Raw genomic sequence first — 25,087 nt, forward strand, 5'->3', positions numbered from 1 at the left:
AATACACAGACATAATTGCTAAGGAGTCCAGGTTCCAGAAAGGAGGCTACAGGTGCATGACAGTGGTAATCAAGAGCATGGACTTTGGAGCTAGACTGATTGGGTTTGAATCCCAGCTCTGTCATTTAGTGGGATTTACCTCTTTGGGATGTCATTTCCTTCTCTATGAACTAGAGATAATCAGAGTAAAGACCTCCTAGGACTTTTGTGAGGGTTAAGTGATTTTGAAATGTGTAAGAGTGCTCAGAATGAGAACAGGCATCTAATAACCAATAGTTATGTAGTGCCTCCTCCTTCTAGGGGGCAGATTTAAGGTAGCAGTTACCCCGGTTTGGGTACTTTTGTTTTGTCAGGTATTAGGGTTATATGTAATGAGCTTTGCCTCTAGAATTTGACAGGTCCTAAGAAGAATTCTAGAAAACCTTTCCTTCATAAGCCTGTGCTATTCCAGAGCAAAATTTAGAGAAGTTGTAAAAGGAAGAGAGAGTACTTTGTCAAGTAGAGATGAAGAGATATAATCAGAAACCGTTTCTGAGTATTTATGTTCTAAAACGTACTGAAAATGTGGAAACTCTTGTAATGGTGATGAAGGGGTTTCAAATAACTAATTATTTTTCATTTATTTCATTTCCATCATGAAATCTGTTTTGAGACTTTCCATGTTCAAAACCCCAGAAATTTAGTAACGGGGCCCACAGTCCTTGTGAATTAGCCCTTTTTGTTGCATATAGTGATTTGTACTATTGTGTTAGCTTTCATCTTTTAAGTACTTACATGCAGCAGAGTTAAGAGTCTTGTGGCTACCATAATTTCAAACTGTCAACTTTGGTCAGTTTCAGATTTCAAATGTGAACTAGCACGAAGCCCAGACTGTTGGACTACTCTGTGGTGTGTGCCTGTGTGTGTATTTGCAAGTGGGGATTGGTGGGTAGAAATGAAATGGTATTTATGAAAGAATTAAGATTGTCTTTGAAAGAGCATTGAGTTGACCAGAGTCACTTGCTTATATATCAACCTTGTGAAATGTGTGATATAATACTGTTTCACGTTGCTTTTATTCCTGGAACATTCTTACCCGGCACTTTGTCTAATAAATACTGACTCATCTCTCAAAAGTCAGGTCACATGTCACCACCTCTGAGGAGTCTTCCACATCCCCTTGGTAGAACCTGACAGTACCTTCCTTATTCCTTGACCATACTTTCTGTCAGAAAACCCAGCACACTTTATTGCATGTATCTTCATGCGTGTATCTTCTTCCTCCCCTAGGCAGGAAGTCAGGGAATCTTACTTGCTTCCTATCCATATCTCTAGGACCTGGTACTGTGTATGGGTATATGTATTCCAAATATTTGCTATATAATAATAAATGATTGTTTGAATAACGTTCCCACTCTGATCTTGGGCTCAGAATTTGAATGAGGTAGGACAAACCAAAACCCACATTTATTGAATCCTATCTTACCTAGCAGAGGCTTTTAAGGTTCTTGTATTTGAATGTATTTCAAACAGGATGCCTCTTTAGTAACATCTAATTTTAGAAGTGTAAACTGTAAATTGTTGAGAGCATCATTTTTATCAGAGAACTCTTCCAACCTCCCAGATACTTCTCATCTCTAGAGCTCTAAACCGCTGGTAAATTGAGTGTTTCTAAATTTCTAAAATATATCTGTTATAATAAACAGATTTAATGGCAGCTAAAATCTTTGCATTATTCATGTCTCACTTCTTTCTTTTGTAAAATTATACTTATTTATTTTGAGAGAGAGTGAGTGAGCGTGACTGGGGGGAGGGGCTTAGAGGGAGAGTGAGAATCCCAAGTGGGCTCTGAGCTGTCAGCAGAGACCCCAACACAGGGTTCGATCTGATGACCTGTGAGATCATGACCTGAGCCAGAATCAAGAGTCGGACGCTTAATTGACTGAGCCCCACCCAGGTGCGCCCCATCTTAACAATAATCCCCCCTTCAAATTTTAAGTGCCCCCCCCTTTTTGTGTGTACATTTGGCCCAAGGAAAAGTAGAAGGCAGGTATGCCCATGTTAGATGAGGTCTGGCTTTGTAAAGGTCATGTTGGGCAAAGGCTTTAGTTTTGCAGCCTATTTTTTTTTTCATCTTTAAAACGGGAAGTGTAGTAATTTTGTAGAACTGACAGAAGTGGGCATGATACATACACAACACCTGGATTAGCCTGGTTCGATAAAGATTATCTGATGTAGCATGAGGACAATGAAGCAAAGAGAAGATTTTCCTGTTTCCGTGTAATTGATGATGATGTCCTAGAATATAGATAAGTTTTTAATGTGGATAAAGAGCCTAGAGTCAAGTGATAAAAACTATTCTAACCTCTCTCCCCAGTTTCCCATCACAAGGCAGATAGAACAGCTGTGTGTTCTTTCACTACCCTCCTGACAAGCCATGGGTTTCTCTCTAAGACTCTGATGACCATAGCATCTAGGGCACTTTTGAGAGTGAAATGGGCACCATGATAACACAGAAATCATGAGCAGACCAGGATGTCTTGGGCAGGCTGGCACATGAGACTCCCCTACCTAAGGGCCTGTGACCCAACAACATGAATCTTTCGCTCCACTGCTGCAATTGGAAAGTGAGGTGGGAGAGAGGCTTTAGCTTCATTTGGCGTGGAGGGCTACCACTGCAAAGGTGTAGCTGTGTGAGTGTTTGTAACTGTGGAGACAGAATCCTAATCAAGTAGGGACCAAGAATGAGACTCTCCTTTGTAGTCAGCAAAGCAGCAAGCTGAGAATTGTGGGAAGAGCTTAAGCTCCAGGGGTAGATGAACTTGGGTTTGAATGTTGGCTTGTCCATTCACTGTCTACTTGCAGTTAGGCAAGTTATTTCACTCTTCTATCTGAAACTAATGTTATTCTGCTTTCAAAGTTCAGTTCACGCGTAAGAAGTTGATAATCGTTATAATACATAAGATTACTGGCAGGATCGTTGAGCATCTGTACTTCTAGCACAGGTTGTGCAGTGTATTAGCTGCTTTGTCAGTCTCCTTCCGCTGGTCACTTTACTCCCTCCAGAGAGCAGATGACCATTGGTATATGAGGAACATAATGAAGGCTGGATCAGAAGAGACTTACATAGGTCAATTAGATACTTTAAATTATATACATAATTCTTTTTTTTTAATGTTTATTTATTTTTGAGAGAGAGAGAGAGAGAAAGAGAGAAAGAATATCCCAAGCAGGCTCCACACTACGAGTGAGAGCCAGATGCGGGGCTTGAACTCTTAAAAGGTGAGATCATGTCCTGAGCCGAAACCAAGAGTCGGCCACTTAACTGACTGAGCCACCAGGTGCCCCTAAATTATATACATAATTCTTGTGTTTATTGGGCACAGATGGTAAGCTTTTGACAGAAATGACTGATACTACATTTATACCAACATTAATCATTTCTTCCATTCCTTTCATTTTCTATATCAAAAATAAATATTGATTCTCCGGTAAATTCCGGTCTCCTTTGGCCCATTTGGTCTCACAGTTTCCTATGAAAGTTAAACAAGAAGACATGTAGGCTGTTAGCACAGTGCTTGGTAGTAACAAGTGCTCAGTTAATGCTATGTTTTTTCTTCTAAATCCCCTTAGTATCACCCAATCATTTTTCAGGACCATCTTTCACTGGAAGTTTCCTCTGTGCTGGGTACTCCACTGGACACTGGCAGTGGGTGTAATCCCTAGCATTCTTAGCTCAGTCTAGTGGGAAAGACAGATCTGTAAATAAATGTATTCCATCAATTCTAAGAGGCACACATTTTCACATCTTAACATCTTAACGTCTCTGAAATTGGGATGCATCTTAGAGTCGATGGTGGATCATTTATGGCCATTTTTTCCCCTAGTGGTACTGAAAGATAATAGTCTTACAATCAGTGGCTTCTTAGATGCAATGATATACAACAGGTTACCGCAGTAAGAAGTCTGCTTTCTTTGTATACGGGAAAATGGACTTTGGGAATCTCAAGAAATAACAGGTTATCAGGAGCATGTTCTGAAGAGAGATTTAAGCTGATCCTGTGTTCAAATTTGTCACACATCTTTTGTTCTCTTCAACTACAATCCCTCTCCATGCTTCTGGGTTATTATTAAGGCTCCTGTGTGAGGCCCCTCTTCCTTCTCAGGGACCTGGCAGGCACCCAATTGTGTGTCTTTACCGTCCTGAAAGAATGTAGGGTCCTAAGATTATGGTCACTGTAATGCTAGGAATGATAGCAGTAGGATTGGCGTGGGAGCTCAGGTGAAGAGCTCACTGAGGGTAGCTTCTGAACCCCTCACAATCTGGAAGACTTGGCGGGTGGCAGCAAAGTTAGAAAGCAGCATGCAAATGGATGTAAAGGATTCAAACCCTCTTCGTGACTTCCAGTGCTCTAGAATAACGTCCAGACTCCTTAACATGCCCTGTAAGGCCCCTCATGATTTGGCCCCTGCCACCTCGTCCAACCTCATCTTCTTGCGTTCTCTTTCCCTGCTGCCTCTGCTTCAACATGCTAGGCTGACTTCAGTTCTTTGAACGTGCCCAGATTCTTGTTCAGTGGCTCCTGCTCATGCTTTTACTTTTTTTTTTTTTTTTTTTGCCTTGCCTCTCCCTGTTCCTCTTCCAATCTTTGGTGAACACCTCCTTGTTCCTAACATCCCAGCTGAGAATGCCACTTTCTGAGATGCCTTTCGTGACCCTTCCATCTAATTTCAGGCCCTGTCATTCTGTCGTAGAGCACTCTCTTCTGTCATAGCTCCTGCCACAGTCACCTTCTACCTTTGCGAGGCATCCATCTCTCCAACCAGATCACGAGCTCCGCACAGACGGGGCCTTTAGCACATCGGTTTGAAAAGATTATCTTGCTTAGGGAAAAATAACCCTTTTCATCTTCTAAGATGACTGAAATATTTCTTCTAAAATACATCTTCTAAAAATATTCCTCTTCTAAGATGACTGAAATGCTCTTGATTCCAGGGGCTCCCTTGTGTCTCCTTTCTTGTTTGTTAACATTGGAGAAGCTTTTAAGGAGTTGGAAGCTTCTCTTCACGGATTTATTTCAAAATTCAACAACCATGGCAAATAAGTTGAATCTAAGTCACACAAATGGATCGTTTGTCCCCCAGTGAGTAATAGTGGTGCCCTGAGTTCTGTTCTTGTTTCAATGGGGTGAAAGAGCTGAATGAGTGGTGGGGTTCCAGGAACCTAGATGATGCATCTGGATTTTCAACATGTTAAGCTTAAGGTACTTAGGGGACATGAGGCAGTAATGTCCAAAAGGCGGGGCGCCTGGGTGGCTCGGTCAGTTGGGCGGCGCACTACAGCTCAGGTCATGATCTCGCAGTCTTTGGGTTTGAGCCCCACATTGGGCTCTGTGCTAACAGCTCAGAGCCTGGAGCCTGCTTCCGATTCTGTGTTTCTCTCTCTCTGCCCCTTCCCTGCTTGCTCTCTCTTTCTCTCTCAAGATAATAAACGTTAAAAAAAAAATTTTTTTTTAATTAAAAAAAAAGAGAAAAAGAAATGTCCAAAAGGCAGTTGGAATAGAGCCTGGTGCTAGATGTAGTCTAGGAAGTGAAGATTTGAATCGGACTCTTTTACAAAGCAATGATAATTGGAATTAAAGTGTAAATAGACTATGAATGGAGGAGAGTGCAGAGTTAGAAGAAAGAAGATAATATCCTGGAAAACACACTTAAGGGGAAGAAGTTGAAAGAAGGGCCAGAAATTAAGTGGTGAGAAGGCCCTGGTACATTCTATATCTAATAGCACGTTGGGTCCGTAACATGTTGTTTGCATGAGTGGCGAGTAAAGCGCTAGAAAAGACTTTTCTTTTAATACTGCTTTTTGTGATACTGTAAACAAAATAATTCTCAAATTGAAGAGCTGTCCATGATCCGGAGAACATCAGTCTATCTGTTAAGAAAACCCTGAACCTTACCTGTAGTAATAGTGAACTGTTAATTTAAGAAGTTGTTTCTCTGAAGGGTTTGTGCCAAAAAACAGTTGTGAATTTTGAATAGTGAAATATGGTTGGTTTGTAATTCTTTGTTTTTTATTTTTGACAATTTTTTTAAGTTTATTTTGTTTAGAGAGAGAGCATGAGCAGGGGAGGGCAGAGAGAGAGAGAGAGAGAGAGAGAGATTGATTCAGAAGCAGAGCCCGATGTGGGGCTTAAACCCATGAACCATGAGATCATGACCTGAGATGAAACCAAGAGTCGGACACTTAAGTGATTGAGCCACCCAGGTGCCCCTGTTTCTGTTTCTGTATTTTAAATAATTTTCTAAAAAGAGAGCATGTTGGAATGCAGTAGATATTTGGCCATTTAGCAATATCCATGTGTGAATTGTTGGCTCACCATAGAGCCAATACGATTGGCATGCCCATTTGACCTTTCAGAAATTTCTGGATTGGGGCCTGGCACACTACAGCCACCTGGCCAAGTACTGCCTTGGGGTGGCTCTTATGTGTGTCCTTTGAGCTAAGGTGGTTTTTACTTTTATGAAGAGGTTTTTTTTTTTTTAATTTTTAATTTAATTTTTATTTCAGAGAGAGAGTGCAAGGCAGGGAGAGAGGCAGAGGGAAAGAGAGAATCTTGAGCAGACTCCAAGCTTAGCATGGAGCCCGATGTGGGGCTCAATCTCATGACTGAGATCGTGACCGGAGCCTAATTCAAGAGTCAGTCACTCAACTGACTGATCCACCCCAGGTGCTCCTATGAAGAGTTATTTAAAAAAAAAAAAAAAAAGCCCTAGAAGAATCTTTGATGGAGTCCATAAATGTCCTGCAGAGCCTCCAAATATTTACTATCTGGCCCTTTAGAGAAAAAGTTTGCCAACTCCTTCTTTACTTGGTAAGTTGTAAGTGAAATGAACCAAAAATTCCTTAGGAAAACCTCAAATTGATGATTGTTGTTCCAGAATGTCTTGCATGTCATAAAGCTTTTCTTTTAAATAGTGACTTAGCTGTTGAATTACGAGAACATGTTTTCGTTGGTCAATCAATCAACACTTGACTGATGGATAACTGCCTTGTGTGACTTGATAGTGTGGTCAGAGGGTGGAGGCTTTCAAGATTGTATGGTATCTTCTAGAATTGATCTGAAAAGTGTTTAAGTCTATTCAGATACTGTTGTTGTGTTTACAGTTTATCCCAGCCTCAGGTAAACACTGGCATCCACATGTTAGAGCAAGATATGTAAAGTAAAATAAAACATATATGTGGAATTATTTTCTTTGTTTACATTTTGCTGGCCCTCTGACGAGCTGTCTCTAGCTTCAAAAGAAAGAAATCCTTGAGTATTAGATTTTGGAGAATTATTTAAATTGCATACATTTTTTAATTTCAATACTGTTTCATATCACCTGCCTTCTGTCTGTATAGTGGGATGTCATTGATCTGTTCTGAGTATAAATTTCCTCAGTTCTCAAGTCCTCCTGATACCATTTTATTAGGATCTGCAAGTTGTGGGAAATAAAAGTTGATTTGAAACCGTTCTGTAATTGGAGATGACTGTTCAGTGACGCCCTGTCTAATCAATTGCTAAATAATTCTCTCTCAAAAGCAGATTTGATATTTACATTTTGATCTTCATAGTCTGTTCCCAGTGTTTGTTGATGGCGTCTGACATCTCCTGCCACTGGATAAATAAAGCCTATTATTTCCTTTTCAACGTTTTAAGCGATTACTCTCATACAAGAGCTGAGAAGCAGAAGGTTAGATATATTATCAAACTATGATCCTGCCTATCCAAAGAAGCTGGGAACCTTGATTAATATGCCTTGTTAACTGATGATTTCAGTTCCATACTGGTAGTGCTAGAATAATTTGTATAAACCAAGCAGTACAGATTCCTTATTTTAGCACTAAGACTTACAAAGGCTTCTTTTAGCAGCCTTTAATTTTGTACTTATGTATGTGACATAGCCTGTGGCTGTGATAGCTACTGTGAATCTCCAGTTGTTTGGGGATGAAAGGAGGAGGCAGCTGGAAACTCGGTAGCTACATCTAGCTGTCTACCTAGAGAAGGCCTTGATTTCAAGTTTATCTAAACAAGCTCGACTAATCCCAACTATCTAGGGGGATCCACTGTCAAAACAAGCAGCGTGGCCCTGAGGCAAACACAGCTATACAGAAATGAAGGCTGGGGCTTCCAATACTCCGATGACTGCATACTGGAGGCTTTTTTTCCCCCCTGAAAGAGGGTAAGAGAGGTAGAATTTGCATAATGCCTTTTCATTGGAAACTTTTGGAAAGCTGACAGACCTCCAGCTTATAGATCTGCAGCCACAATACAGAGTCTATAGGAGAATCCTTGAATGACCTAACCATATTGAAAGAAAATATAAAAGCGTCCAAGTATAGCCAAGTGAGAGAGGGAAAGAGGCTGATGCATTGTCTAACATCTGCTGTACTTCTCGTTAGTTTTGTTCTTTGCTATTCTGTGTGGACTTTGGAGAAGCCTAAGACAGCCTAACACGAATCCTATAATCTTCCTTCTGAATATTTATGTAGTGTGCCAGCTTCTAAGCTGTCCTTTGCGTTTCCCTACTTCCCCCTCATTTTCATGCTCTCAAATGAGGCCAACATTTCAAAAGCTAAATAAATGTTTGTGAATGTTTATAAAAGATTTGCATAAATTTGTCCTTGTCTGACAGAGATCACTTTTTTCTTATGCCAGTTCTGAAAAAAATTTTTTTAAGGTTTTGGTGCTTGTCTGGACAACAAAGTCCTGCATCCCAGAACAATGATTGCTGATTAAGTGGGTATGCAATTGTGACTGAATAGGCTTTCAAGATACTGGGTAAAAAGGCCTATCATCTGAAGGCCGAATCATAGCATTTAGAAAATGTTATCAGAAGTACACATTTAAATCTATTTTTTTGGTACCGTGTCATTAGGTAAGACAAAGAGTGCTTACAAGTTTAAAAGTATAACTGCCCACCGGTTTTAACAATTCTTCTGTATACATTTTAATAATCAGAACGTTTCAGTAACTCAGAATATCACTGGTCTTTCCTACGGTTGGACACATTTAAAAATAATTTTTGGACCTGGAGGCACTCTTTGGAAACTGCAAGTCTACCAGTTGTGCGTGTTTAATACGGTTACTGGGGTGGTGATCAGAGGAAATCGGACACTCCTTCAAGACATCTGAATGCACAATCATACCTTGAGAAAATATAAACTACACGAAATATGTGTTAGGGCTTAATTATAGGACACACACACACACACACGCACACACACAGCCCAGACACTTGTGCCGCCGACATGTTTTGCTGAATTCATTTATCTTTTAAAATTAGAATAGATTTTGTGGGGTGGCAGGGGATGTTGTGGGTAGAGGTGCTAATTCAGTTCAGAGATATTCAAAGATTGGCAGGAGAGAGAGGTAACAGCCAGTTCTGTTAGTCCTTTGGTTGTATTGGTTTAGAGGCTTAAGTTGTCATTAAGGCACAAACTAGAGCCACTTCTCTGACACAGTTTTTATCACATCTGCTAGGCTTGTGTCCCAAGAGGAGACGTGGAGAGCAGTGAATTCAGCATGGGCCCATTATCGACTGCTTTTTCGTGTGTTGTAAAAGGAGTGAGACCTCAGGGAGGCTTGGAGCCTCCTCCCGTGTAATGTCCAAGTCAGATTTGAAGGACTGGTGGCAGGAGAGCTTTGGCCTTTGGGTGTGAATTCTTAGAAATAGAGGCACAATTAAGTTTAAAAAATTCAAGGACTTTGAGCTTGATAATGAAAGATTTTTTTTTCTAGACTAATGTGAGCAGAAAAGTTGCCCATCTGTGCACATTTTTGTGTGCATTTAAAATATTTAAAAGCTGACAGCTTTTAATATGCTTACAAAATACTATTTCTATCAGTGCTCTTTTTTTTTTTTTTTTTTTTAATAGCATCTTCCTGAGGGCCAGTTACTTCTTCAGTGAAATCACGTTTGCAGTTTTACTGTTGGGACTCTATTCCTTTGGTAGGTGTTGACTTGTATTCCCTCCTCGCCCATTTTCCCTATTCTTTCTTCCTTTTAGGTATATTGATAACATAAATGTTCAGATGACAGGACTTAAAATGTTTAAGGAAATGAAACAAGGCAAAATATTTTATAGTAATAATGTTAGGGCCAACCAGTGCCACCAAATGTTAACTGTAAGAGATTCTAACCAAATCATTTGTCCATCTTCTAAGTATTTGAAACAAGTGTCAAAAAGTTTATTGGTGTTTAATACTGACCTTAAAAATATAGCTCTCTCATTTTCACCTCTCTGCTATAAGCTTTTACATTAATAAAATGAAATGTTAGAACAGAGGATTTTACATAACACTGTAATTTGGGAACGACTTTAAGTAATTTTTTTGAAGAAAAAGAGGGATAGAAAGAGAAATTTTGTTGGTTTTTTTTTTTTTTAAATAAGATCCAGTATTTTTACTTTTGGATTTCACTTCCTGAAGCTCTGTACTTAAAAGTAGTTCTAGAAGAGAGGTGGCTCTCCTGCTGTTGTTAGCATTCCACCGATGTACTTACTATCCATGATAATTTAGATATAAAATTTATATGATACATGTTACAGAATATAATGAATTTCTGTACTCTTTTGTAATTTTATCTTTGAATGACAACAGCGAATGTGTATATTAGGTATTGCACAAATTAGCATGATAACATAGGTAGAACTCAAAATTAACATTTATATTTAAAAAAAGAGTAAGGTAGGAGTAAATATTGAAATATACCAAGGAAAGGAAGCAGATTCTGTAGCATTGGAGCAGCACTGTTAGAAATTTGACCTGGCTTTTATGTTTAGGTTGAAAGGCCTTTCTATAAAATCCCTTATGCAAAGATTTTTCTCACTGAATAACATTTTTTTAAAGTTTGGTTGTAAGTATAATATGGATCTTGGATTTAATTTGACATTTACAGAGAAAGAAAAAAATTGTATTTCCTCTTTTCATATTTAGAAATTTCTGATCAACATTCTTGAACTTGGTGCTAATTAGGCCTCTAAAAACTTGTTACCATTCTGCTTTACCCTTCTCAGTCGTACGCACTAAAACCTCTGGTAGCTTTTACTTGGAGTCCCTGGTTTTAACCTGAAATGGTTTAAAATAGAAATTTTGTTAGCTTTTTGCGTGTTTGGATTTTGTGTGTGTTCTGTTTTTAACTTTCAACTTGAGTTTTAAGATCATCAATCAAAGGCTTTTCTTTCAAGTCAGTGCCACTCATCTCAATTGCAGGACTTGGACGGTCAGCATTTCCCTCATGCTATTAAAAACAAAAAATTAAACATTGAAATAGAGTATTTTAGGAATTTAAGCTCCACTGATCTTTTCATCACAGTCTATATTTTGAAATGAACAAATAAATTGTATATAAAAAAACTCAGGAAACGTTCTCCCACTCTGTTTCCCTGTCTGTCCCTCCTTAACTCTTTTTGGACAAAGGTAAGTTATCAACCGCTGTATGAGCTTTCAGCAAGCTACAAGAGGGGCTGATTATAGCTCTCCGTGTTTTAAAATATACATTCATTTACTCAAGCTGTCTGCTTCCTTTATTTGAATGTTTGCCTGCACACATTTCCTTTTTCCTTTTGAACTATTGAAAATGTGTCTCATCTCCCAGCATTCTATAACCCCAGTGGACATTATAGTCAGCCTGCACTTTTGTCTTTCAGATGGCATTTATTTGTGGGGTGTGTATGTCTGTGTCTGACTGTCGGTGGTTTTCATCTGCTGAATACAACTAATTTTTGTTTATGGGTTTCAGTGAAGCAATGAAAACAAAGTATTGACATCCAAATTGATGGCCGTTGCAGGACCTCGTACATCTCCCCACCCACACCCCAAATTCAGAGTGAACTGGTTAGCCTCATTATTCATAATCTCAGTTGACTGCATCAAATGTAGTCTTCGAAGTTTTGCTTCCAGATAGAATTCTATGATGAATAATATTATAAATTAAAAACTTTACCGTTTTTTTTTTTTTTTTTACATTTATTTATTTTTGAGAGACAGAGACAGAGCATGAGCAGGGGAGGGGCAGAGAGAGAGGGGGAGACACAGAACCCAAAGCAGGCTCCAGGCTCCGAGCTGTCAGCACAGAGCCCAGCACGGGGCTCGAACCCACGAACCGTGAGATCATGACCTGGGCCGAAGTCGGACCCTTAACCGACTGAGCCACCCAGGCGCCCCGTAAACTTTACCAGGTTTTTAAGAGCACATGTCAGTTTCAGCGAAAATTCAATTTACTTTATCCAGATTGGAGCAAGTCCCCTCGATGGGCCTTCTCGCCAGATGAGAATTCACACTGGGGGAAACGAATCCAAAGGAGACTGACGTGAATCTCGAGTTCTTTTCTGATTTCCATTTGCAAGTGAATCCAGTGTTAGGTGTGTTGATTTCGTGTTTGGTTCATACTCTGAGGCTTGGTATCTCCTTGTGGGCAGAGCTTTGTAGCTGTTGTTTCTCTCCTATACTGTGCGATCTGCTGTTTGATATATGCATAACTGAAGGTTTGTGCAACTGTCTCTCCTCCATGCATCTCCCCACCCCCTCTGCTCTGCTTTCCTCCCACATGAAGTATCGTTGATTTTGTTAGGAAGAAAAGCCCTTTTAGAAATTGCCTATTTCATAAATTGTCTGGTGACACAAGGGGTTGAATGCTGCATTCTTGTCTCATTTATTTTGAAAACTTTGCTACTGAACTCACCTTAATCAATGAGCTCGGTGTTGTCTCCAATAAGTTATGTGTTGGATATATTGATTGGGAAGGATTTTAGAAAACCCGTCTGGGGTTTATAATGTCAGCAGTGTTTTGATTATGAAAAGAGTTGGAACCTGGGGACGTGGAACCAGGTGGCGAATGTCCTAAAGCCAGCGGTGACATGGTGGACTGGTTCTCTCCTGGGATCTAGTTCATGCCCTGCACTTTAACTGTGGTGACTGGCTACTATAGATGCACTTTTTTTGCTCATTAAAATGTTAAGAAATCAAACTGTACATAAAAAGATTTGTGAAAATATAAACTTGGGAATTGATCTGGAGAGCTGGCACGATTTTCCCCACCCCCTGCCTTAGCAATGAGGTCATTTACATTTCATCAGCCGTACTACATCTTGAAGATCTGATTTATGTGGCAGTAGTTGAGGTTGTACTGAGGCTGGTTGTCTCGCTTGTGTAGGCGAGAGAAAAAGGGGAGAAAACAGGAAGATTACCATTTACAAAGAAAGTTCCCAGCCAAAGACACAGAGAGGGCAAAAAGGGGTTGCTAAACTGCCTAGTGACTTTGGCCAGTAGAGTTAACATTGAAAGACACTCTGCCATAAATATAATGCTCAAAATATATTTATATCAGGGTTTTGAAGTCCCCTCTATTAGGGAGTGGTACTTTTCCTATTCAGGTAATTGCGTTTTTTCCTTTGGAAAAGGATGATACGGTAGTTAGATGTGTATATATAGGGAAAAATCAGTATTAAGAAAACTGGTCTATTTCAGCAGTTTTTACGTATGAGATACATTGCTTGTTTCCCCCTTCCCAAACTAAGACGTAGATTTTTCAGTTCTGATTGAGATAATGTGTGAATATGCCTAACACAGAGTAGATGCTCATTTTTGTTTTCTCCTCTGACAGCACACCACTGTCTTGTTTGACTTAAATTGGAATATCAAGCTCTTGTAATATCACAAACATGAAGAAACATATTGTAATGCACAAACATGTGCCTACATTTGCCTATATTCCCTTCCCTCCTCCCCTTCTCCTGCCCTATTGCTTAATTAGACTTATCACTGCTTTCTTGGGTAAAAGGAAAGCTCTTGGGAGGTGGGTTATACCCAGCCCACATTGGGTATTTTGATATTTGTTCTAATATTATCTGACAGACAAGTTCACGGTTGGTTATTACTCTTGACATTAGAAAGTGGTAAGTAGTTTCTATATTGTAGTGAGTAATAAGTTGGGCATATTAGATTCCTTTGACTCTGCTGTAGGGCACAATGCTTCCTCGGAGCCATGGGGGTCCTTTCTTTCAAAAATCTTGAGGCCTTTTGGCAGCTCCACTCCAGCACAGAGTAGAGAAGCACTTCTGCACCTGTCACTTCTGAGGGGAGAGGATAACTGTCTTTGTAGCTGATGTTGGCCGTGAGTGAGCACCGGGTACTGAGTTTTAAAGTATGCTCAGTACATATACTGAAGTCAGGAGATGCTTTGTGGTATCTGGAACTTGATGGGAAAGGAATTTGCAAGGATTTCTTTTTTGCATGTAAATCATAAGAGTTTTGTATACGTGGGTTAGAGTATGTTTTAGAATTAAGGCCGCAGACGTTGAATGTTTTCTGTGACCGTTTTCCCAATATTTGCCTGATACTGACATTATGCACTAAGAAATGGCTCATTTTTTCTGACTCTCAATTAGCTTTTGCAATTCATTTAAACATGACTGGTTTTAAAACAATATGTATGGACTTCTGAATGCCACATTATGGAATTAACTGATGTGTCAGTGATGCCTCATAGAACATGCTGAAGTATTCTTATCCACTCTTTTTCATTTTTTAGTTTCCTCTGCCTTCACTCTTTCATGACATGCCTTAACAATACTGCGATATACACAGTAGCAGTCCAAGATGATATTAAAAAATAGGATATGCTCAATTGAATTATGTAGGCGGAACATGCCTGGCAGAGCAAGTCAGTGTGCTTTCTGCTTCATTGAGTGGGTTATTAGATTGATGTGGTTTATTTCTTGAATGATAGAACTGGTTTTAAAAATAAATGAAGCGAGAAGCATCAATTCAGTTAGCATTGATAATTCATTATTATTGGTTAGAAAAGTGCTACATTTGTAAACTGATCTATAATTTATCACTTGGATTAGGATTTGCAATGGGCAGGTTTGTTTTAATTTGAACCAGCTTCTCAATGGCCAAACAATGTGTTCTTCATTTTGTCTTGAGGTTGGGATTTTAAATAGTTAAAGAGCAAATCAAACGCATGAGAGGAATACTTTTTTAAAATTTATAACGTTGGTCTGTGAACTTATGATAAGCACCAACTGTGGGCTGTCCAAGTCTGCAGTTAAATTAAGTCAAGCTAGAGAAAATTTTATGAAGGAAGTAATAATTAATTACTTGTATATGTGTTTAGCTATGTGTATATATGCCATATATGTGGAAATGTGTCTCTTGGAAAAGACACACACACACACACACACACACACGCACACGCACACACACACACACAGTGTATTGTGTCTTATGTAGTGGTGGTCTTAATGTCAGAAGCCTCTCCTTTATGAATCTTCACAATGTTGCTCTGCTTTTTATTCCCTTTTTGTACACTTCCCATAAATATTATGTTTGGTTTTATGTACACGTTTGTAAAAAGGTATCTAATCTGGTAGTTTGCTTCGGATTTTCACAAATTACAAGCAGGTAAGTGTGCCCAACTATAATGACATTTAACTGAAAATAGTGCATACTTAAAATTGCTGGTGTTGTGATTACAAAATAAATCTATGCCAGAGATGGCAGCTTCTTTATAAAGTAAGTAAATGAAGTTTTAAACTCTAAAAAATGTAGTTGACAATGTTCAGGGACAATTACCGTCAAGTTGGCTTTCTCTTCTGCTTGCGATTTGGCCTATTGATGTAGGGAAGCGTTGTCTAATCCCGGCCCCCTCTGTTCCTAGGTAACAGGCAAAAACGGTGCCAGCAACAGCGGCCCTGCCAGGCCAAACCCATGTGGCTCGGTGTTATTCACTCTGATCCATATGGTCAGGCTGGAGATGGTCCCTGGAGGGGTGTTAACACTCAGCAACCCAACCACCTCCCTCCCTTCAGAGCTTTCCTGCACGGCTCCTGCTGCTCGCCCATGTGTGATTCTTGATTAATTTTTCATTTTTAATGAAGTTTGATCATGTTTATTATTTCTCATGATTGACTGCCTGTACTCCTCCCATGTAATTGATAAAGCCCATATTTCTTCATCTGTCTCCTCTTTCTTTAGGGTAAAGTTGCTAGATTGTGTGCCGTGGTTAATGCTAGATTTATTGGTCCCATTAGATGTATAAATTATCTCTCTTTCTCTCCACAGGAAGTTCTACAGACTTTGACCAAGTTTTGTTTCCCCTTCTATGTGGACAGGTAGTGTCAGATTTTCAAACTTTACTAGAAAAAAAAGTGCCAATAAACCTGCTATGGAAAATAAAAACCACACCATTCTTAACATTCTGTCTGTTTAACCAAGATTTAAAACATCTATGTTTGAAGGAGAGTTGCAATATTCTCCTTTCCTGGGGATTTTATTGACACTATCAAAAAGTTTAAAGCTTAGAGCTTTGCATTGGTCAGTCTGTGAGATGTTTTTCACACGGCATTAAATTTTTGATTTTGGTTATCAGTCTCAAACCATGATTAAGAATGGTTGGTATTTATTCCAATGCTATTTAATTTTACTTAAATATGAATATATTTAACTTAAGCAATGTTGCATTATTCCATGGCCTTATGAATATTATATAGACTTTGTTTTTCCTTGATTCAACTTAAAATTTAAATGATCACAGGCCTATCTTGTTTAAAGGTGTTCAGCTATTTAAAAGACATGTTGTTAAATAGCATCTTGCGTTTTAGGTGGCTAAGAATGGCATCTATGGGCAAATAAGCATTTTCTATAGCTTTCTAGACTAAAAACATACAAAACCATCTGAATAGTACCTTAGATTTTGCGTTCTGGTAAGCTGTTGGAAAGGTATCGATATAAGAACTCCAAGATAATTAGAATAGTCCGAGGGTTAAGAAAAAAAAAACATTAGTTAATGGTAACAATTTTGGAAGAACTTTTTTTTTAACTGTATAAAAACTATACTTGACTAACAATATTAATAAAGTGTCGAAGCAGTCTTCTTAATCTTATTTTCAAGAAATGTCTCCTGTGTGTTTCATTACAGTTTAAGCATTATTTTTGCAACCTACATTATGCCTTAAAAAGCCCACTTTCAGTGACAGGGCTTTTAGAAAATATCATTATAAGTAATAGCTGCCATAATGTGTTCTAAGGAAACTATACAATGGCCCACCTTCAGGAAGGTTCTGTCTTGTATTTTAGTGTGCCCAAACCAGGCAGGTCTGAAGGGTTTTGGGGGTTTAGAGAGCATGTGGGGAGTGTGCTGTTTGGTCTTCTCTACACTTGGTAGGAGGGGCGTTCCGCTTTGTTTGGCAGCAACCTGAAAATGGTGTGAGATGAGAATTGGTAGCCAAAGGAGTTTAAAAGAGTATTAAAAGGAAAAAGAGTACTAAAAAGCAGCACTGGAATGTTGCCAACTACTTATAATCACTATTTTCCCTGGTTCTAACATGTTATTTTTAAGCCAATCAGCCATTGTAGTGTTTCCAGACTTGGGCCTTTTTAAATCCTGGTACCCATGTTGTTTTAGCAGTGGATTCATGTTCAAAACAGAATAGCCTTAGTTTTAAGAGGGTCAGTCTTTGTAATGAGAGTCCTCTTGTCTCTTCTTTATCCTGTTCTTTCTTAAAATGGCAAGGAGGTAGGGTTTTCTTGAGAGACATTTAATGCAAACTTCACATTTATATGTATGAATTAGCGATGCATGAAATTTCCTCCAGTCGTCTATAAAATGTATTACAAATTATGGCAAGGACATATTTATATAAATTAATAAAACTGAGATGTTTTTATTTCAGTTTTTTTTTATTTTGTTTTTTAAGTTTTTAAAGTTTTTTTTTTGTTTTTTTTTTTTGAAGTAATCTCTACACCCAACATGGGGCTTGAACTCATGACCCTGAGATCAAGAGTTGCACCCTTTGGTGACTGAACCAGCCAGGCCTGGAGCCCTAAAGCTGAAATGTGTTAAAATGTGGTTAGGAATCTAACAAAGAAAAATGAGAGAGCACGTTTTTACATGACTTCTTGTAGTGGTGATCAGTTTGGGAGAGGTATTCCTTAACTGACTTTAAAATCGAACTTTGGAAGAAATGCACAATGTGATTAGATCCAGCCTAGTATGCCCCTCTTTTCCTCTCATGGCAACCACACCCCTCTACTTACCTACCTGTCTGGGTGATTACATTCTTGAAAGAAAGCAGAGTCTTTAAATAGTTCTAAAGGTTTTTTGTTTTGGTCACCAATCCCCTGATACCTTTTTTTCTGTTGTTAGAAAATTTTTTTTCTTCTAAAATGCTTCTCTTTAGATCACTCTCCCCTAATCAGGTTTCTCATATTTTTAAACAGAATGATTTGGGACAGACATGTCCCTTTATGGATCTGCTTTAACCCTTGCCTTGTATAATGGATCTTCTTTTTTTAATGTTTGTTTATTTATTTTGAGAGAGAGAGAGAGAGAGAGAGAGAGAGAGAGAGAGAAAGCATGAGTGGGGGAGGGGCAGAGAGAGGGAGAGAAAGAATCCCAAGTAGGCTCCACACTGTCAGCCCAGAGCCCAATGCAGGCTCAGTCTCATGAACTGTTAGATCATGGCCTGAGCCAAAATGAAGAGTTGGACGTTCAGTCGACTGAGCCACCCACGTGCCCCTATAATGGTTCTTTCTTACGTTTCATTATGTTCCACACCCTGTAAGTGTTGATAACTTTTATTGATAAAAAAAAAAAACCCACCTCACTTTATTTTGGGGACTGTATTTTTTTCTCTTTCCCCACTTGTAACCTTTGCATACTTTAATGCCGAAGAGATAATAATGATGGAGTTTACTTACAATAAACACAAAGGTTTTAATGTTACTATTTTTTTTATTACTTTGCAGTTGGCCCTGTCGAATGGATATGCCCAGATTCTGAGGCCCACAACCCCCCCACCCCCAATGTATTTATGATATCATTTGCTTTAGAAAATATGTCAGCATGAGAGATGAGTAATGCCCTAGGTGATTACGTTCAAAAAAGAAAGCTTCCTAATCTTTTTAGTATTTGTACTTTTCTACCCCAAGGAACAGTAATACAACTTTCCGACACTTCTAGTCTATATCAAGAGTGGGATTTTCACAGTCATCATCAAATCACCCGTTAACATTGACATCTTACTGTCTCTTGTGTTGTTTTAAGATTTTTCTTTCTGAAACTAGGACTTAGGAAAAATAATAATGCCAGTGGCTCTTCAAAAGAAAGTGCTTTCTCATGTGTTACCTCACTTTATCCTCCTATCCTAAGAGATGAGAACGGGTGCTATTATCCTCATTTGAACAAACTCTAAGCTGCAGAGAAGTTAGGATTTGCCCACAGCCCCCTTAGGCTGCTGGCACAACGTAGATGTCCATCTCCCAAATGAATACATTTTTCTAGAACATTGTTGTGGGAGCATCAGTCACCAAACAGAGCAGAAAGGAAGGAAATTTGTATTTGAGCCCTTAATTGACTCTAGTCAGCGTGCTAGACACGTCCACACTGGTACTTCATTTGTTTCTTCTAAAAGATGGATGATGGTGGTATCTCTTTTACAAAAGAGCAAAGGAAGTTTCCAAATGTGTAGCCCTCTGTCGGGCGGCATGGAAATGGTATTGGACTTGGGGTCCCGCCCACCATGTGTTTCTCAGTGTAGTTCAGGAAGTATTACAAGCACGCGTTAAAGAGTATCTCTCCAAATGGACAGTGAGGTTAGAGAAGACTGAGATGGTCAGAGAAAACTTCTCACGGTGGGGGAGACGGGGGTTGAGTCTGCAAGGACAGTAAGAAGGGGGTAAGTGGAAGGGAGAGCCTCCCTCCCCATCTGTGCTGAAGAGCAAAGCAGAGGAGAAACCACGAGTGAGCCTAGAGCTTGCTCAGCCAGAGCAGATGGAGCCTGTTGGGGAGAGGGTGACGTGTACCGTGATAGCTTGGGCTCTGGCTACAGGAGGCCTTGAAAGTGTGTGGGAGCAAGATGAAATTCATCTGGTTCAGACGTCCCATTTTACAGAAGGGAAACCAGGATTGGTAGAGGTGAAATGATTTGCTTATGGTCACAACGAAGCAATCACAGCTGGGAAAGAAACACATACTCTTACTCCTAGTGCAGAGTTATTTCCACCCTATGCTGTACTTGAGGCTCTTGGTGGAAAGAAGTCTTGACGTGACCTGTTGAATGGCTTAGTCGGTTAAACGTTGGGCTTCGGCTCAGGTCATGATCTTGCGGTTCGTGAGTTCGAGCCCCATGTCAGGCTCTGTGCTGACAGCTCAGAGCCTGGAGCCTGTTTCGGATTCTGTGTCTCCCCCTCTCTCTTTCTCTCTCAAAAATAAACATTAAAAAAAATTTTTTTTAAAAAAGGGAAGAAAAAAGATTTATGTGCCATTTCATACCGTGGTGCTACTTGCTTGCCCTTGGTAGCTGGCAACCTGCTTCAATCGGAGCACTCAGGAGACTCGCTGGAGGATGGAAAAGCTCTTCCTTCCTTCCAGGTTTGTGCTTCTCCTCTTTCAGAACCCAGCAAGTCAGCTACCGTTCGATTGCCCTATAAATCATCCTGTACCCCAGTACACACAGATGACATGAGCACAGGATGAAATGACATGATCTTTTAAAGGTCAAGGGAAGGTGCAGTTTGTTGGTTTAGGATGTAACCAGGGATGCAGATGGGATTCACACGCTGTTTGCTGTTTTGTTATGTATCTGTTATGTGCCAGGCAGTGTGCTGTGTTCTCCTGCACTAAAGGTTTACACATTTGACAGCTTACCATCACCATAATGCCAAATATGAGGAAACGGGCTCAGAGAGCTTCAAAACCTTGCCCGAGGTCCCACTCCTAGTAAGTGGTAGAGCAGCTCTCAGAACCCACATTTATCTGACTTCCAATTCCACCTTACTTTTTCTCTATCACACCACTTCCATTAGATCCATCACACCAGAAATAAAGTAACCAGGGGCACCTGGGTGGCTCAGTCGGTTAAGTGTCTGACTCTTGGTTCTGGCTCAGGTCACAATCTTACAGTTTGTGGATTCGGGCTCCGCATCAGACTCTCTGCTGACAGCACGGAGCCTGCTTGGGATACTGTCTCCCTCTTTTTCTGCCCCTCCCCTGTGTGCACGCGTGCACACGTCCTCTCTCTGTCTCTCAAAAATAAACATTACAAAAATTAAAAAGAAATAAAGAAATACCAAAAAAAGGTCAAAATTTCTTTCAAAGCAATGTATATTTGTTGTAGAAAAGCAGAAAATTCTAATAACGGAAGAGAACGAAACCTAAGGCAGAAAATGAAACTAATGTGCATGATTAGTGTGTCAGTCTCTGCCTGCCCAGACCTTGGCCCTTATTCTGCGTCTATACATTCATCATATTCTGCTTTGTGAAACCGGATTCGTTTGGCCCACTTTCATCCCTATCTGTCGTCTTTGGTTTTGTCCCGTGACTTTTCTTACCAAGGTCATCTGCAACCTCTGTTTTGCTCCTCGTGCCTTGTGGTCACTGTCCACGGCATGTGACAACAGTGAAGCAGCAGGGCTTTAGTGGGCAGATCATTGGGGGTAGCAACCTGGAGGACCTAGGTTTTATTTTTTGTTCTGCCACTGACTTGGTCCCTGATGTGTGGCAAGTGACGTTTCCCCTAAGGGCCTTAGTTTTCTTCATGGGTAAAATGAGGGGACTGGATTAGATCTCTTCTGTTCCTTCTGGTTTTGATACTGTTTTGATTTTCCAGTTTAGGATTCAGTTTTGCTTTGTCAGGTTCATGTAGGCGAAGGAGAGGAGAGATCTCTCTAAATCATCTGGTGAGTTTCTCGAGCAGATATAGGTATTGCCCTGTATCTGGCAGTGTGTAACCTACTCTAGGTCCCCAGACATTTTGGGTCAATGCCATTCTTGCCACTTGGATCTTTGAGCTTGGAATGTGAGAAACTTGAGTCTTAGGCAGATGAAAGGTTTATGGAAGGAAGCTTTGAGGCTCATGTAACTTAAGGTTGAGATGTGGTAGTATGATAAAACTTGATCCCTGCCCGATGTCCTGTATGCACAGAAGGAAAGGAAAAGCAGCACTAGGGGGGCCCTGCAGTGGTGCTTGACAGGTAATTGTTAGTGAGCCATATTAAATTGAGGATGACAGAACGTTAGGTTCCATGTCTCGAATTTTATAATTTCATAACGATTATTTTCACTTTGTATCTACTATATGCTAGTTACTTTGCATACATTGTTTCTGCTCCCCAAAACCACTCTGCAAAGTATTTTCATTTTGTAGGTGAGGGTCAGAGAGGTACAAACTTGCCTGCCCTCCCAGAGCTAATGACCAGCATATCTGGGATTCGAATCCAAAGACCTGTTTCTTCCCGCTCCTGCGTCATGAATCTCTGCCTCTGTTGAATCATCAAGAGCAGCTTAAAAACCAGTTCTGCTATTTCTCTATCCTCTTGTTCCCGTTCATTGTCCTTCTTGGAAGAGTTAGCTACACACTCCAGCTTACCCCTCAGCCCTCTTCAGTCTTTCTTCTGCCTCTGTCATTCACCTCGAGCTTTTCTTATCAAGGGCATCTGCAACCTGTATATCGCTCACTTCAATTTTTCTGTCCCATCTTGATTCATGGGTACAGTTGACCATTCCTTCCTGCCTGTTCTCCACTTATCATTTGATGGTCTTTTATCTATGGGTAATCTCGTCCTGATCCTCTTTTGTTTCTCTGAATGCTCTCGCTAAGTGACCTTGTATTTTTTACAGTGACATTAAATACATCTGGGTGTAGACGACATCAATTTATAGCTCCAACCCAAACCTTCCCTCTGATTTCCTAGGTAGTACGTTCAACCACGTACTTGAGATTTCTATCTCAGGGTTTCTCAGACTTACCATATCCTGAATGGAACTCTTAGCTCTCCCCCCAAACTGGTGTTTTGTATCATGAAAGAGTAATTTGCTGTCTTTTTACTCTCCGTACATCTGCAAGCCTGTCATTATGCACACCAGCTGGCTGTAATTTGGAACTCTCCACCTGGACCCCACCTTCACTCTTCCCACCATGAGTTAAGCCTCTACCTTGTCTCACCTGGACTAGTCCAGTAGCCTCCTGATTATTTTCTCTGCCTCTACTTCTGCCTTCTCCTAAACTATTCTCCATGTGACATTTACAATTGGTTTAGACTGTTATTCCCTTGATGAAAACCTGTCAGTGGCTTTCCATCACCTTTACAAAAAAAAAAAAAAAAAAAAAAAATCCCAAATTTTTACCATGACCGATGCGGCTTTCTGTATGATCTGGCTTTTGCTTTTATCTAGCAACTTCCTATCATGCCACTTTCCCTTTAGCTCCTGTATCTTAGCTGCACTGGTGTCCTTTGAGATCCTTGAACATGCCTAGCTCTTTCCCACCTGAGAATCTTTGCCCTGCTCATTCCTCTGCCTGAAACACCCAGTCCCCTGTTTCTGAAGTCATTGCTCCAGCTCGTCCTTTGTCATCTTTGAGAAGCTGTCTCTAACCTCCTTGTCTGAATAGGGCTTTGCCTTTTCTTGCATTTTCTTTCCTCCTTGTTCTTACTTTGGTTTCATAAAACACTGGTACAAGCTGTATGCTTTGTGGTACACTTGTTTATTCCTTTCCAGCTAGCTGGGAATCTCTGTAGCAGGACAGATGGTGAGCACTTTTTACGGGATAGCAGTCTAGTAGTTGCTCATGTAAGATGGACAGCTAAACTGAAAGTGAGATAATACGGAAAATCCCATCTCTCCCTGGAAGGTTGAAATCACCCTGTCTGTTGACATGCTTCCTGTCATTTATACACTGAACCTGTAAATAACTTCGAGATTAAGCAAAATGCTGCTGGAGGAGCCTTGAATGGTTCACAGGCATTTCCAAGTCAGCCTGAATGTTAACATCTGGTTTGAATATTCGTTGCTTTTCTCCCTTGTTTTCCATAGTCATCTAGGCTTGGGAAGTGCAGTGAAGGGTGGTGTTGGCCCTGGTCTCCTGGGCTTATTTCTGGAAATACTCAAATTTGGTTTCCCTTGCTCAGTGGGCAGTGGGTCTGTTTGAGAAGACAACTATCTGGATCCCTCACATACCTGAGTTCCTTCAGTGGAGTTGAACGCTGGAGGTGAGGGAAGGGTTTCATCGTGTTTAGTGGAGGCTGGCAGGATGGAGAGGGCTTTGAAGCAGAATGGGGCTTGGAATTTCGTTTTAGTCCTGATACCTTGAGAAAACAAAACCAACAAAACAAAAAGACCATGTGCCTCAGTTTTCCCATCTTATAAAGCAAGAGACTCGAGTCAGATGGTTTCTGCAGTTCCTCCCCGTTTTAATCATTGTGAAATCTCTGATCCCTGTTAAAAAGTTCTGGATTCTGATACTGGAGGTAGACACAAACCCTGCAGCGTCTAATGAAGCAGACCCTTTCCCCAAAGTCATTTTTATGGAGAAAGAGTGAAACTCTCCCAGAGTACAGCAGCAAGTGGAGAGGGAATGACAAGATTCCTCAGAGATTGAGAACCCTTCAACTTAACCTCTGAGCACCCTTGCCTAACTTTTAGTTTATTGCAGATTGTCCAAGGAGAAGAGATTTGAGAGTTTGCTGCTTTAGGACCCCTTTTGCTTGTTTGTTTAAGTGGCTTGTACTTTATTAGTGTTTAAATTTTTTTTATCTTATTTTTGAGAGACAGTGCGCACGATTGGGGGAGGGGCGGAGAGAGGGAGACACAGAATCCGAAGCAGAATCTGAGCTATGAGCACAGAGCTTGATGAAGGTCTCAAACCCACAAACCACGAGATCATGACCTGAGCTGAAGCTGGATGCCTAACTGAATGAGCTACTACTACCCAGGCGCCCCTACCCTGTTAGGATAAAAACGGTGAATCAACTGAGAATAACAAATGTTGTTTCCTAAGCTGTGTCCCTTTACTCGTTTACATTACTGTAAGCATGAACAGCTCCCTTGGTCTCCCAAAGGACTGTCCTTTACTGAAAAGATGCAACTGAGAAGAGAGAAAGGCAGGCTTCCTTTCTCCACTCGTAAGGATTACAAAAATGAGTCCGTCAGGAAGATGCTGAGCAAATGCATGATTTTAATATGAATTTTTGTTTTCCTTCCGATGGTAGGTAACTTGACAGCTTGCGTCTCTCTTATTAATTGTTTTTATTATGGACTGGCCTTTATGGTAAATGCTTACCTC

The 25,087-nt window shown here is 40.2% G+C and overlaps 1 protein-coding gene and 1 long non-coding RNA gene across 22 annotated transcripts in view; one reads left to right on the forward strand and one right to left on the reverse strand.

The window, feature by feature from the left end:
* DENND1A (DENN domain containing 1A) overlaps positions 1–25,087 on the forward strand; it is a 508,124-nt gene that overhangs the window by 138,173 nt on the left and 344,864 nt on the right. For 15 of the 19 annotated variants that reach the window (XR_008290952.1, XM_027035064.1, XM_053204645.1 and 12 more), the window contains one exon: positions 16,089–16,138. The exons of 3 other annotated variants lie outside the window; for them this stretch is intronic. Coding sequence is in view for 15 of the 16 variants with exons in the window: in XM_027035064.1 (XP_026890865.1) it covers positions 16,089–16,138 (50 nt within the window). In the remaining variant the exon portion in view is untranslated. Of the gene's footprint in view, positions 1–16,088; positions 16,139–18,344; positions 20,398–25,087 lie in introns of those variants that run through there. One more of the 19 variants, XM_053204648.1, reaches the window with a different exon arrangement.
* The window catches only part of LOC113592866 (uncharacterized), a 53,407-nt gene that overhangs the window by 27,946 nt on the left and 374 nt on the right, over positions 1–25,087 (reverse strand). For 2 of the 3 annotated variants that reach the window (XR_008290954.1, XR_003412849.2), the window contains exon 2: positions 23,983–24,110. This is a non-coding gene — a long non-coding RNA (uncharacterized LOC113592866). Of the gene's footprint in view, positions 1–3,270; positions 3,513–23,982; positions 24,111–25,087 lie in introns of those variants that run through there. The other variant, XR_008290953.1, reaches the window with a different exon arrangement.

Source organism: Acinonyx jubatus, chromosome D4, assembly GCF_027475565.1.
Source record: "Acinonyx jubatus isolate Ajub_Pintada_27869175 chromosome D4, VMU_Ajub_asm_v1.0, whole genome shotgun sequence".
Lineage (NCBI taxonomy): Eukaryota > Metazoa > Chordata > Mammalia > Carnivora > Felidae > Acinonyx > Acinonyx jubatus.